The sequence below is a fragment of the Myotis daubentonii genome, chromosome 1 (genome assembly GCF_963259705.1).
Source record: "Myotis daubentonii chromosome 1, mMyoDau2.1, whole genome shotgun sequence".
In the NCBI taxonomy this organism is placed as follows: Eukaryota; Metazoa; Chordata; class Mammalia; order Chiroptera; family Vespertilionidae; genus Myotis; species Myotis daubentonii.
In genome coordinates this window covers 187,121,222-187,136,659 of record NC_081840.1, presented here as the reverse complement: position 1 = coordinate 187,136,659, position 15,438 = coordinate 187,121,222, and the positions used below count along the sequence as shown (strand labels likewise).

The 15,438-nt window shown below is 35.1% G+C and overlaps 1 protein-coding gene across 8 annotated transcripts in view; it reads right to left on the bottom strand.

The window, feature by feature from the left end:
* The window catches only part of ANKRD17 (ankyrin repeat domain 17), a 177,527-nt gene that overhangs the window by 103,403 nt on the left and 58,686 nt on the right, over positions 1-15,438 (bottom strand). For 6 of the 8 annotated variants that reach the window (XM_059668945.1, XM_059668955.1, XM_059668996.1 and 3 more), the window contains exon 2: positions 1,907-2,060. In XM_059668945.1, coding sequence (XP_059524928.1) covers positions 1,907-2,060 — 154 coding nt within the window. Of the gene's footprint in view, positions 1-1,495; positions 1,519-1,906; positions 2,061-14,827; positions 14,941-15,438 lie in introns of those variants that run through there. The other 2 variants (XM_059668969.1, XM_059668988.1) reach the window with 2 other exon arrangements.

Sequence of the window (15,438 nt, the reverse complement as noted above, 5' to 3'; positions counted from 1 at the left end):
TATATTTTAAAATGTGTCCATACATCGATGGCTGTGGAAGCTGGGTGATGGATATGCCAAAGATTCACTAATCTATTCTTTCTGGGTTTGCATATGAGATTTTTCATTTAAAAAGGGAAGGAGATAAACGAGGAAGGAGAGAAGTGAGAGAAAGGAAGAGAGGGAGAGGGCAGGCTAGCTTGTTACCTTCTATAAGGAAAATAAAATGGAACTCAACCTCCAAAAGTAACTCTTTTTGGCTGCAATCAACTTTCATGTAGCAACATCTTTGTACCTGATTTTGCCTCTTGGAGCCCCAAAAAACAAACATCCCTCTTGTATTCAACCTGAGTTTTCTCACCTTCAGGAGAAACAATCCCTGTTCCTCTTACAACATGTTTTCAAATTATTTTACAATCCCCATTTCCCTCACACAAACTTCTATAGCAACATCAATTTCTAGCAATGCTAAATTATATCTCTACTACACTGTAACAAAGAGTTGTCTATACTCAGGGACAGGACCTTTCATGTGCCCTTACTATGTTTTCATCTGTATCTGGCTAAGAATCTTTTAATAATGCATTCTAGAATTTTACCCAGGATAGAAATCAAACTTAACTATGAGTCCTTCAAATATTAGATGCTGTGTTAAAAGATATTTACTCAAGGATTATCAAACAGTAGGTTAGTTTTATTCTATAATTAAGTAGCAGTTTACATGCACTGCATGTACAATATATAGCACAGAGAGGTGCTCAAACCATGAACACAGTACAATTATTTAAATAATCAAGAGTTACTATTCCCTTATAGTTAAGACTATATATATATATATACACACACACACACACACACACACATATATATATATATATATATATATATATATATATATATATATATATATATAGCTAAACCTTTTATTATGTCATGTAATCTCCTATAGGAACAATATAATGATGACCCACTTTACAAAAATAATAATTCATTTTATAGGGTTTTAAGAGACAGTCTCTGACAAAAAAAGTGGGGGGAATTATATACAGTCGATTCTCGTTATTCATGGTATTTATGTTCTGTAGAGTTCCTGGGAACCCTGAATTTATGAATACTGAACTACTGCTTCTGCAGGAAAATGGGACTAGGTTCCTTCAAGCCTCTGATCACAATATTTGCAATAACCAGTCAATATATGTTTGTTTTATGTGTGTTTTTGTTTAAAGACAACCTTATTTAATATATTGTTGATTCATTAACATTAAACTAATGACTAATAGTACTATAACTCATGCATGAAAGAAGCTTATCTAACATGTATTTTTCCTAAGGCACATCACAGCCTGCTCACATTTAGAAACACTAGGCAGCATTTCAGCATTATACTTTGGGGCCATTTTAAACAGTGAAATTACCAACGAAAGGTACACAAATTTGAAAAACGTGGCACTAAGTAGATTGTGAAAAGGACACTTGTTTACAGTATGAAAGCTGAAACAAGAAGGCAGAACATCACCTTATTCCACCTCAGCGGGGAACATGTGTGTAGGACGACTCAAATTTTTCACCATTCTGTGCATTTCTATGAAAGACTGAGAAAGTGCTGTGAGTACTAATTTCGGGGTACAAATACATTTTATCAAGTAGGCAAATTCACAAATATGGAATTTAGGACTAATGAAAATCGACTGTATAAGAAGTCCCTCTTTATAAAAAGGTTGACAACAACCTTATATTTTACTCTGGTAATAAAAATATTCTTTAATGAAATGTTCCATGTAATCCTCTAAAAAATAATACATTAACCTTTATGAACAGTATTATACTAAATATCCAAGGTCATACATTGATAATGACAGAAATTTTTTAGATTTATTGTAACTTTAATTAGGTAGACTTATTACGTATGTGGACTTTGCGGACTTACCTGCAGCTTCTAGTAAAGCTTCCAGTCTAGCTTGTGTTTCTGGATCTACTGTCCTGAGGTCTGCACCATCAGCAGTACCTGACAAGAGCAATTTGGAAGCCGTTTCCAGCATTGGATTTTCCAAGTCATCCTGATCCAAAATGAAAGACTCCACCTAGAAAACAAATACAAACAGAAAGGAAGGAAGGAATGAAAGGAAAAGAGTAAAGTGAGAAGAGAAATAAACAGAAGAAAAAGGAAGAGGAGAGAAAAAAATATTTTAATGTAAATATCAACAATAATAAATTCAATGCAATCCTAAGTAAATGCAATGGGGTTATATAAGCCCACTGTATAACTAAAGGAGAAAATTACATTGGTAAAAGAATTTTAAAATATATTATTACCATGCAATCTAACTTTTTCTTTTTAACAGAAATCGTAGTATTCTTTTCTATTTTAATTTGGTGGGATGAGGGTCGGATAGGAAGAGGTTATAATGTTACACTGTGAAACCTTTGACTTAGGCAGAGAATCTGTATCAGCTGTTCTTAGATTTTTTGCCATCAGGACTCCTTTACTACACATATAAAGTACTACTTCATATAAAGGTTAAATTTATTAACATTTACCATATTAAAAATTAAACTACAATATTTTTTTCTTTTTCTTTTTTTTTATTATTAGTTAAGGTATTACAAATGTGAAACTACAATATTTAAAAAAAAAAAAAAGCCACATTCATTAACATCACCACTAATTTCATCAGAAAAGTTTTTAAGTTCTGGAAAGCTTTTAAGCCCAGGCAAATAAATTTCCAAAATTCTAATTTGAACTTGAAAACTTACTTTTATCATTGACAAAAGAATAACCACCAACCATTTTCCTTAGAGTAACAGACTCACTCCTATTATTTCCAAGAACTTTTGCCAAATATCCCAATTTGATCAGTGTAATGTGTCTGTCAGGTATATTTTCCTAGCAAAAATGGCATTTCATGAAAAAAAGGGAGCTAAAAGGTGTCATTACCTGACACCTAAAATACACAAAAGTGCTTTATGTGTATTTCCCATTTTGTCACACACAATATTAAAAGGATGTATTCAAAAGTGGAGATTTCATAAAATTGCTTCAAGATTTTGTTGTTGTTGTTGTTAATCCTCACCTGAGGATTTTTTTCCCCCCATTGGTTTTTAGAGAGAATGGGAGGGGGAGAGAAAGAAACAGATGTGAGAGAGACACATCGAATGGCTGCCTCCTCCACACACACTGACCTGGGGCCTGGGATCCAGCCAGCAACCAAGGTATGTACCCATGACTGGAAATGAACCCATGACCCTTTAATCACTGAGCAAACAGGCTAGGGCTCAAGATTATTCCTAAGGTGAAACTGGCTTTTTGAAAACTGTGAGTACATGGCAGTGAAGAATATAATGATAGTAATACAATTTAAAGAATTAGAAAATAACAAACTCATAAGACTCCGGGAAAAGTTTGTTTTGACATCCTTTATCATAGTGCTACTTACAAATTGGTACTACAATATACTTTCTTATCTTATGATAAAACATCACTATTTAACATGATCAGGGAAACTTTATTTCAAAAAATCTAAGGTATTCCTAACACTGCAATAACTAAAAAAATTACTAACCTAGAACACAATTACATTCATGCCTAGTATCTAGATGTCAGAATAAGAAAGAAAAAAAAAAGCATCTTAAGAATCACATTCTTAACCTTCATAACATCAGAAACTCTGTATTGTTCCATCTTTGAAAGTCATAACTGTAAACAGGCATAACTGCTATATTTAATCAACAAATTTAATACTAAAGGTTAAATTTAGAGGAAATAATGTTTCTCTCTAAATTTCCTAAACAAATGTAGTTTAACATGAGATAACATTTCAGATTTCTAATATTTCAAATACACAGAACACTCTGAAAATAATCTCAGTAAATATTTGAAAAATTTCACAGTATGTTAACTCTAACCAGTCAATACTCTTAAGAGCATTAAGAAAATGAGTTTCTAAAGAAAAAGTTGCTTCACAATGAAATTTTCTGTTAAACAATATTACAGCTTTTCAATCCAATGGGAGAAGACAAAGTAAAGGAAATAAACATGGAAAAAGAAACACGAGAACAATCTTTTAAAGTTTTAGAAAACCAAAGTTCTTAAAGAGTAGTGCATGGTTAATGCCAAATTAAAAGTACAGGTCAGAGGTATTAAAATTGTTCAAAGAAGACACTGCATGCAGAAAGAATAATATGAAAGGCTTTTTACTGAACTAATTTGCATAAGAGAAGAAAAGAATGTGTCACTGGTAGACAAATATAAGGATTTACTGTAGGAAAAGTCAGAAAGCTAAAAGTTAAATTATAGGAGGTATTAAATTTCAATCAAAAGTGATTTTCAGACACAAAGTCTCCTATTGCCAGGTTGTACCTTAACTAAGCTTGGTAAAAATTTACCAAGAAGAATGCATGTCAATATCTTCATGAGAGAGACTAAGTACAGAATACTTTCTAACTGTCTTAAAATTTAGTCCATAACTCTTAGGTTGCTTTCATACTATGTGAAAAATGTGGTAACTTAAAAAACAGTACACTTAAATGACTATTAAATTCTATATATGCAGATTTTTGAAAGGTATGAGGATAAAAAAAAAATAGGATTGAATATCTATTACAATCTCCACACTCCCAGTTTAAGATAAATGAAGAAAACTAATTTCTAGGATACTGTTTTAACCTAAAGACCAAAACTACTTCAGCTGCTTCCTGTGAGATCTAAGCAAGTCTCTCAAGTTACCTCTAGATTTTTATTCTGCATAGTTTTTCCACAAATTTATCACACATGACTTATGACATATATTTATTGCCTTTCTAACCTTCATGGAAACAGGAACTTGTTTGGTTCACTGATATATATCCAGCAAGTCGAACTATGCCCATCACATTGTGAGGACTCATATAATTCTAGAGTAATAAAAGGTGGTTAGGGGATTCTTCCCTTTCAGATTATGAAAGGCTAAAGTGCATTTGGAGCCGACATAGTTAGTTACAAAAAAAATAAATTCAAGGATATATTTATTACATATAGACAAATTGTACAATAGGTAGCAGCTAAAGCAAAATGCTATCTTCATTGACTTATTATTCTTAGATTGATCACACTAGCCTCTATACTTAAGTGCATATTGTATCCTTTTGGTTTTGAAAGATTAAAGGTGATGTTTAACTGCAGAGATTGCTTTTGTTTAAAAAATGATTCTTTAACAGTAATACTATTAGATTAACAAAGTAATTAAAATCTTTTTTTTAAACTTTCTTCCCCCCAAAAACATAAAATAAACCAAGGTCTGGATTTGTTTGTGCCATTAATGGTACACTTCTATACTCAAAACACAAAGGCAGACAGAAATATGGAAATGCATGGATATACATCTGTACTAACAGTAAATATTAATTAGCATTACATTTCAAACTAACTCCTTTTCAAAAGACAAATTATCAATGCCATTATAAAAGAGCAGAACATTTTGTAGTATAATAAACTGGCATTTATTTCAAAGAATAAAGATATAGTATATTCTGATTGTCTGGACATCATATATACAAATTTCACTCAATTTACCAAAATTCACCACCAATTACATACTATGTGAGAACAGTAAGATAGCCAAAAGAGAATGGAAATGTAATAGTTTTATTATAATCAATGTTTTCCACAAATATAGGCTAGAAAGTCAATTCTCAGTGCAAACAGCTAACTATATCAAACAAGATTTTAAAATAGTACTAAATAGATACTAATACAGTGATTACAGAGAAAAAAAATCCTGAATGAGAGTGGTAAAAGAATAATGCTAAAGAGAAACTCAGAACTAGAGGCCTGGTGCATGCAATTGGTACACTGGGGGGAAAGGGAGGTCCCTCTGCCCGGCCTGCGCCCTCTCACAGTCCAGGATCCTTTGGGGGATGTCTGCCTGCAGGCAGGCAGACATCCCTCTTGCAGTCCAGTACCCCTTGTTCCTTACCACCCATCTGCAGCGGAGGTGGGAGAGGCTCCTGCCACAGCCACTGCACTTGCCAGCATGAGCCTGGCTTCTGACTGAGCTGAGCTCCCCTTGTGGGAGCGCACTGACCACCATGGGGCAGCTCCTGCATTGAGCATCTGCCCCCTGGTGGCCAGTGCGAGTCATAGTGACCAGTCATTCCACCGTTGTTCCACTGTTCGGTCGATTTGCATATTAGGGTTTTATTATATAGGACTAGAATCCCAGTGCATGAAAATTCATGCACTCGGAGGGGTCCCTCAGCCAGGCCTACACCTTCTCACAGTCTGGGAGCCTTTGGGGGATGTCCACCAACCAGCTTAGGCCCACTCCCTGGGGGATCAGGCATAAGCTGGCAGTCAGACATCCTTCTGGCAGCGCAGGAGCCCGCAGGGAATGTCTGATTTACAGCTTAGGCCCACTCCCTGTGGGGCATCCTTAGTGCTGCTGAGGAGGTGGGAGAGGCTCCCACCACCGCTGCTGCACTCACAGACGTCAGCCCGGCTTGTAACTGAACGGAAATCACCCTGTGGGCGCACACTGACCACCAGGGGCAGCTCCTGTGTTGAGTGTCTGTCCCCTGGTGGTCAGCGTGCATCATAGCGACCAGTCATTCCTGGTTATTCCACCTTTAGGGTCAATTTGCATATTACCCTTTTATTATATAGGATGGTAGGTTGCTGAAGGAGTAAGTATAGGCACACTTGTTTTACTGACCTTCACTTAACTGCACTTTGCAGGCACTGCATTTATAAAAATAAATATTTGTGGCAACCCTGTGTCAAGCAAGTCCATCAGCACCATTTTTCCAAAAGCATTTCACCACTCCCTGTGTCTCTATATCAAAGTTTGGTAATTCTTGCAATATTTCAAACCTTTCCACTATTATTACATTTATTATGATGATCTGTGATAAGTGACCTTTGATATTACAATTATAATTGTTGTGGTATACCACAAACTGCATATAAGTGGGCGAACTTATTCAATAAATGTCACATGTGGCCTGGCTGGTGTGGCTTAGTTGCTTGGGCATCATCCCATGCACTGAAAGTTTCCCAGTTTGATTCTGGGTCAAGGTACATGCCCAGGTTGCAGGCTCAATCCCCAGCATGTACAGGAGGCAGCCAATCAATGTTTTGCTTTCAAATCAATGTTTCTCTCTCTTTCTCTGCCCCTCTCACTTTCCCTAAAAATCAATAAAAATCTTTTTTAAAAATGTCATGTGTGTTATAAGTCCTCCCCCGACAACTGTCCACTCTCTACCTCTCGTTGGGACTCCCTACTCAATGAGACTTGGCCTATTAATAACCCTACAATGGCCTCTAAGTGTTCAACTGAAAAGAAAGAGTCACAACAGCTCTCACTGTATATCAAAAGCTAGAAATGATTAAGCTTAGTAAGGAAGGCATGTCAAAAAAAGCCAAGATAGCCCAAAAGCTAGGCCTCTTGTGCCAAAGAGTTAGTCAAGTTATGAATGCAAAGGAAAAGTTCTTGAAGGAAATCAAAACTTCACTGCAGTGAACACACAAATAAAGTGAAATAGCCTTATTGCCAACATGGAGAAAGTTATAGTGGTCTAGATAGATCACACCAGCCATAACATTCCCTTAAGCCAAGCCTAATCCACAGCAATGCCTAACTCACTTCAATTCTATGAAGACTGAGAGACGTGAGGAAGCTACAGAAGAAAAGTTTGAAGCTAACACAGGATGGCCCATTAGGTTGAAGGAAAGAACATAAAAATACAAGGTGAACAGTAAGTGTTGATGTAAAAGTTGCAGCAAAAAAACCCACAAAACAGTAACAAAAAATAAATAGAAGTTGGAACAAGATATCTAGAATATTTAGCTATTAAAGATTGTTACTCTAAACAACTATTTTCAATGAAGATAAAACAGCCTTATATTGGAAGAAGATGACATCTAAAATTTTCATAGCTAGAAAGAAAACGTCAATGCTTGACTTCAAAGCTTCAAATGACAAGTTGACTCCCTTGTTAGGAGTTAATGCAGCTGGTTACTTTAAGTAGAAACCAATGCTCATTTACTATTCTAAAAATCCTAAGATTCTTAAGAATTAGGTGAAATCTACTCTGTCTATGTTCTATCAATGGAACAACCAAAGCCTGGGTAACAGCACATGTTTACAACATGGTTGACTCAAACTTCTAAGTCAACTGGTGAGACCTCTGCTCAGAAAAAAACTCCTTTCAAAATATTGCTGCTCACTGACAATGCACCTGGTCATTCAAGAGTTCTGACAGAGAAGTACAATAAGATTGATGTTGTTTTCTTTTTTTAGATTGATGTTATTTTCAAGCCTGCTAACAAAACATCAATTCGGAAACCCATAACTCGAGGAGTAATTCTGACTTTCAAATCTTATTTAAGATATACATTCTGTATGGCTATAGCTGTCGTCCATAGTGATTCCTCTGATGATTCTGGGCAAAGTAAATAGAAAACCTCTGTAAATGCTTCACCACTCTAAATGCCATTAATGACATTCGTGATTCACAGGAAAGGTCAAAATATCAACATTAACAAGAGTTTGGAAGAAGCTGATTCTAAGCCTCAGGGATGACTGTAGACATGATGGAATCAGCAACAGAACTAGAATTATAAGTGAAGACTGAAATGTGAATGAATTGTTGCAACCTCATGATAATACTTTAACAGATGCTTTTTATGGATGAGCAATGAAACTGGATTCTTGAGATGAAATCTGGCGGTGACGACATAACAAAACGATTTAGAATATTACATAAACTTTGTTGATAGAGCATCAGCAGGGTTTGAGAGGATTCTGAAAGTCTGAGGGTAAAATGCTATCAAAAAGCATTGCATGCTATAGAGAAATCCTTTGTGAAAAAGGAAGAGTCAATCGGTAAGTCAAACTAAATTGCTGTCTTATTTTAAGAAATTGCCACAGCCACCCTAATCTTCAGCAACCACCATGGTTAGTCATCAGCAAGACCTTTCACCAACAAAAAGATTATGACTCGCTGACGGTTTAGATAATGGTTAACATATTTTAGCAATACAGTATTTTTTTAAAATTTTTATTGGTTTCAGAGAGAAAGGAAGTGGGATAGAAACATCAATGATGACAGAGAATCACTTCATCCTGCATGTTCCAACTGGGGATGAAGTCGTAACTTGGGCATGTGTCCTGATTGAGAATCAAACAGTAATATCCTGGGTTCACAGATCTACACTCAACCACCGAGCCACACCAGCCAGACAGCAATAAAGTATTTTAAGTGCTTTTTTAGACAAAATGCTATTTAACACTTAATAGACTAATGTAAATATAACTTTGTATGTGCCAAGAAACCAAAAAATTCACAAATATCGCTATATTCACTTTATTGTGGTCGTCTAGAACCAAACGTGCAATATCTCTGAGAAATGCTATAGTAAGATAAATAAGCAGTATTTGAGAAAGGTAATATGAAAGATGGTTTTGGATAGATTGATGACCAAAAAAAATCTGTTAGGAACTTACTACTTCAATATGTCAAACGACATATTATGCAAGGTGGGGATGGCAAAAAGGGTCAGTCTCTGAGCATAAACATAACTTAGAAAATGAGAATCCAGTAACTCCAGAATTTGGACTTCTTGATCTTGAACACTCCCCTATCCTCCCAATCCACCCCTACCCACCAATTTATTATTGCTTCTGTTGTCCTAGAAACTACCCTGTTCATTTACCTGTGAATTTCAAGAAGATAATCTATATTTTAAGAAATGTTATCTAAATCTTGACTATATAACTAACAAATGTTTTAAAGATAATAAAGACTTCCCACTCTTGCTCCAGAAAAACAAGGTATCTTCAATCCAAAATTCTCCATGCATAAAATGTGAAGATTTTTTAATCCAGTCAATGAAGAAAAATCTCTCCAAAAGAATTTTTGTTTTTTTGTTTTTCCTTAGTGTTAGTGTTTTTATTTTATAACCAATTTTGTCATTTCTATGACATAAAGTAATTTTAAAGATGTAGCTCATACTTGATACCACTTTACCTACAAAACATAAAAGTTCATTAGAATAACTTGACTTTAAGGCCATCATCATAATAAACTCAAGTGCTGTCACTTGTCCAGTGATATTCAGAGAATAGCCTACATACACATTAATTCAAAGCAACAACAGTTTTTGAATCTTGGTATTACCATTATCAAAGTATCTGTTGCATATAAAATATATTGAAAAGCTGCATATAAGAAGGTGGGTATTAAAAAGTTGAGGAACTTGAATCTGTTAATTTATTAACACTGATTGAATAAATTATTTTTTAAAAAAACATTTTATTTTTTAAAATATACTTTTATTGATTTCAGAGAGAGAGAAAAAGAGAGGATATCATCGATAGGCTACCTCTTACACACCCCCTACTGGAGAATCAAGCCTGAAACCTGAGTATGCGCCCTTGACCAGAATCAAACCTGGGACCCTTCAGTCCGCAGGCCAAAACTCTAACCTCTGAGCCAAACCAGCTGGGGCAATGGTCGGCAAACTCATTAGTCAACAGAGCCAAATAGCAACAGTACAACGATTGAAATTTCTTTTGAGAGCCAAATTTTTTAAACTTAAACTATATAGGTAGGTACATTGTTATTAACTTAATTAGGGTACTCCTAAGCTGGCCTTTGCTAAAAACGTCTTCAATCTGAGGGGTCGACCTCAGCGAACGTACCCCCACTTCTTCTAACGCCACTTCTTCAAAATAGACTCACGCAGGCTGAAAACCGGCTTCTGTGCATGGGCCACGAAGTTTCAATCGCACTATACGTGCGCATCCGCATGTGGTATTTTGTGGAAGAGCCACACTCAAGGGGCCAAAGAGCCGCATGTGGCTCGCAAGCCGCCGTTTGCCGACCACTGGGCTAGGGCAATAAATTAATAGTTTACATTATGTCTCTCAAACAAGCCCAGAAAAATAGGGTATTTGCTCTTCCTTGTTCTTTGAATATAGAAACAGGATTATATGTAACATAAAACATTCATAATTATAGCCATAATTATTTTCTTTTGCATATGGCTCTGAAATCTAATAAAATATTTGGTCTGTTCTTAAATACAGTAAACTTTAGCTAAAATACTACAATTCTTAATAAAGAGTAAATTATTCAAAAATTAATATATTTTTCTGTACAATTAAGATAAAATCTTTAGTAGTTACTGAACGCTGATCTATGTATACACTGAAATGAGATAAAATAAAAACAAACTCTGTCTTGTAAAAGATGTCAATTCTGAATTTAGACAATTTATGTTTCAACAACAAAAATTACTCCAAAAAAAGGGTAGCGGTGGAATAACAAGACTAAGCAGATACAAAAGAAGCTAGAATATTACTCCTTATCTCGAACATCTCAGGTAGTTAATAAAAAATGACACCTTGCCGTAGCCAATTTGGTTCAGTGGATAGAGCAACAGAGTCCCGAATTCAATTCCGGTCAAGGGCACATGCCAGGGCTGTGGGCTCCATCCCCAGTAAGGGGCTTGTAGGAGGCAGCAGATCAATGATTCTCATCATTGATGTTTCTATCTCTCTCTCCCTCTCCTTACCTCTCTGAAATCAATAAAAATATATTAAAAACAAAATAAAACATGATACCTAAAAATTAGAAAATTAAAAGCATATTACAATATAATAAACATATTACTAAAATGTCAGATTACCTAAATATAGGAAAGCCAAGACTGAATAAAATAATGCCAAAAGTCTACTTTCAGAGAAAGGGAGCAACTAGTTACAAATACTGTTTAATTCAATTTAATGCCTACAGAAGAACTGGAAAAGACACATAGTTTCAAACTAGAAATGAAACAAAATCAAGGAAACTCAGTAAATTCAGCTAAAGACAAGGGGTGGGATGGAGGATAATAAGAAAATACAATATCTATGGCATAACTTTCAATATTAGGAAAAAGACCAAAGGCAAAAAGACCAAGTTACTATAAAAGTGAGGAGAAAATCTTGTTTTAAAAAAAGAAAACAAATGTAGGTATGCAATGATATGAAAGATTCAGAAATAAATTAGTAAACTATACTTCTATTTCACAGTGACATGGAACTTAGTATATTATGAATAGAAAATATACAGTCTTTGAAAATAAAAACCTGACCATACCTTAAGCAAAGGAAAGACTCAGCAAATTAAATAACACAGATTATATTCTTGGTTTACAAAGCTAAAATAAACTAAAAATTAACAATAAAAAGATGATATTCTACTTGAAAATTAAAAAAAAAAAAGCCTACCAATTAACTCTCAGAGTGCAGTGGAAATGAAAATTTAAATTGTGAGCATATCTCCTATGGGACTTGGCCATAGTTGTCCTTAAAGAAAAAATTTGAGCCTTAAATGTATTCATTAGAAACATTTAAAATACATAAAACACTTCAAAAATAAAATACAAACCAAATTATCCTATATAATAAAAGGCTAATATGCAAATTGTTCCCTCAACTGGAGTTCAACTAGGGGCGGGGCTGGCCAGCCAACCTCCTGCATCCCCTCCCAACTGGCCCCGATAGAGGTGGGCCAGCTGGACCCCACCTGTGCACGAATTCGTGTGCCAGGCCTGTAGTATCAATTATAACTTATAATAAAAATAGAAATGAAAAAACTAAAGGGGCACAGAATTAATAAAACCAAAAACTGTTTCTTGGATAAGTCTAGAAAGAGACAAGCCTTGGCAAATATGATGATGAAAATGAGAGAAAGAAACAATATTAAAGTTTGAAAACTGAACACTATAAATCAGTAAATATGAAACTCTAAGCAAAATGGTTTTCTAAGAAAAAGAACTACAAAAATTAACTAAAGAAAACATTAAAACATAACAGAATATGTCCAAAGAAGAAATCTTAAGGGTAGTCACAAATCTACCCTTGAAAAGGAAGAGAGTATTAGGTTATTTACAAATTCCAGAAAACAAATGAGAAAACTCACTAGCCTAAATAAGTCTATTAGCAAACCTGAAAAGGAATGGCGAAAAAAACCAAACACTAAACAAGAACTTGAATCATTAGAAAATTAAATTTGGCAGTTATATAAAAGAATATCATACAACACAAATAAGAAAGGGGATAAAGAGAATACTCAGAAAGACAATCCTATATAATAAAGAGGTAATATGCAAATTGACTGTCACGCCCTTGCACAAGATGGCCGGCAGGGGAGGGCAGTTGGGGGCAACCAAGACTGCAGAAGAGGGAGGGCAGTTGGGGGAGCGGGGGGACTAGGCCTGCAGGAGAGGCCAGTTGGGGGCAACCAGGCCGGCAGGTGAAAGCAGTTAGGGGTGACCAGGCCGGCAGGGGAGCAGTTAGGGGTGACCAGGCTGGCAGGGGAGCAGTTAGGCATCGATCAGGCTGGCAGGGGAGTGGTTAGGGGGCGATCAGGCTGGCAAGCAGAAGCAGTTAGGGGCAATCAGGCAGGCAGGCGAGTGGTTGGGAGCCAGCAGTCCCGGATTGTGAGAGGGATGTCTGACTGCTCGTTTAGGGATCGGGCCTAAACCATGAGTCGGACATCCCCTGAAGGTTCCCAAATTGGAGAGGGTGCAGGCTGGGCTGAGGGACACCCCCTCCCCCTGCCAGTGCATGAATTTCGTGCACGTTATTTGGTTTGAGGAGTGCATTTATATTTTGTTTTTAAAAGATTCACATTAAAATAAATGAGTAGGTTTTAGGGGACCACTATCAAAAAAAATGAATAAACGGGTAGAAAGGAGTGAGGAAAGGCAACATTGGGAGAAAGCACTAAAATAGGAGACAAGGTAAAATGTCTTCTTCTTTCCTTACTTTTATTATCCTTCCTTTCCTTCCTCCCTCCCTCCCTCCCTCCCTCCCTCCCTCCCTCCCTCCCTCCCTCCCTCCCTCCCTCCCTCCCTTCCTTCCTCTTTCTTTCTTCAGGTCATAGTTTATATTTTATCTTCTCAAATGATACTATAAAAGAAGGTTCTCTCCTCACCTCTCTACCACACCATCCTGTTTGTTTCCTCCATAAAACTCTCACAGCCTAAAATTATATTGTTCTTGGATACTTGCTTATTTGCTCTCTTCTCCATATATATATACACATATATAAAAGAGAGGAACCATTCAAACATAGAGCTCTCACCAGTGTGAGGCAAAGTTCCTAGCAAAATACAATATCCAAATAAACACTAGCTGAATAAATATTAAAAATGAAAACATCATGATCAATATTAAGTAAATGTATTATGTAATTCCTGACATTAAATTATTAGAGGTGAAAAAAGAATATGTATCATTTCATCAAAAACACATTATAAAACACAATACCCATAACAATGAAAATGCTTGTTAAGCCAAGAAGAAAATTGCTGTTCTTGATAATATAGTCTACCAGAAATCTAAAGTATAAATAAATATAGAAGTTTAAAAATTAGAACCATTCCATTTAAATCAGGAAAGATGCCCAAATGAGAAGTATTAATGAACAGATCTGGAAACCTAATCAATGCAACATGACCAGAAAGAACAAAACAAAACAAAAAAAAGCCTTAGGGAACTATAAATATTAAAAAAAAAGGAGACAAATGCTATCATTTTCAGAAAACATAATCATCCTTCTAGAAATTTCAAGAGAATTACTTGAAAACTAAGTAAATGGTAAGATCAACATACAAAAACTAATAGATTTCCTATAGACTAGCAATAACCAATTGAAAAATAAAATGTAAAATGGAAGATGTAATTCACAATAACAAAAACTATAAAATACGCAAGAATAAACCTAACAAGAAAAGTGTAAGACCTACATGAAAAAAATACACAAAACTTTAAAACTTTACTGAAGGACATAAAAGAACACCTGAATAAATGGAGAGGCATACCATGTTCCTGGATGGGAAGATTCAATAGTGTAAAGATGTCAATTCTCCCCAAATTAATCTGTAAATTCAATGCACTTCCAATCAAAATCCCAAAGGGATTTTTAATGGAACTTGACATGTTGATTCTAAAGTTCATCTGGAAGAGAAAATACACAGAAATTGCCAAAAAAAATTTTGAAAAAACAATTGGAGGTGTGCCCTACCAGATGTCTAATATAAAATGACAATAATCAAAACAAAGTATTAAGTCTGGAATACATATAATTTGGGCTTTTAAAATATGATAAAGGTAGTATTTCAAGTCAATGGGCAAAAAGATATATTGTTCAATAAATTATTTTGGAAGAATGATTATGATACTTGGAAAAATAGTAAAGTCCCTATCACAGAAAATATTTTTTAAAATTTCCAGATGAAATAAATTCTACTAGAAACAAAATTAAAAAAGAAGAAAATATAAGAGACTAAATCACTATAAGAAGGTTTTTCCTAAAAGACACAAAACCTAGAAGCTAGGTAGGAAAAGACCGACAGATTTTGACTGTATAAAAATGAAAAATCCATAGACTATATAAAGTAAGACAACTGACAGGTCAGAAAAAATGATGAAA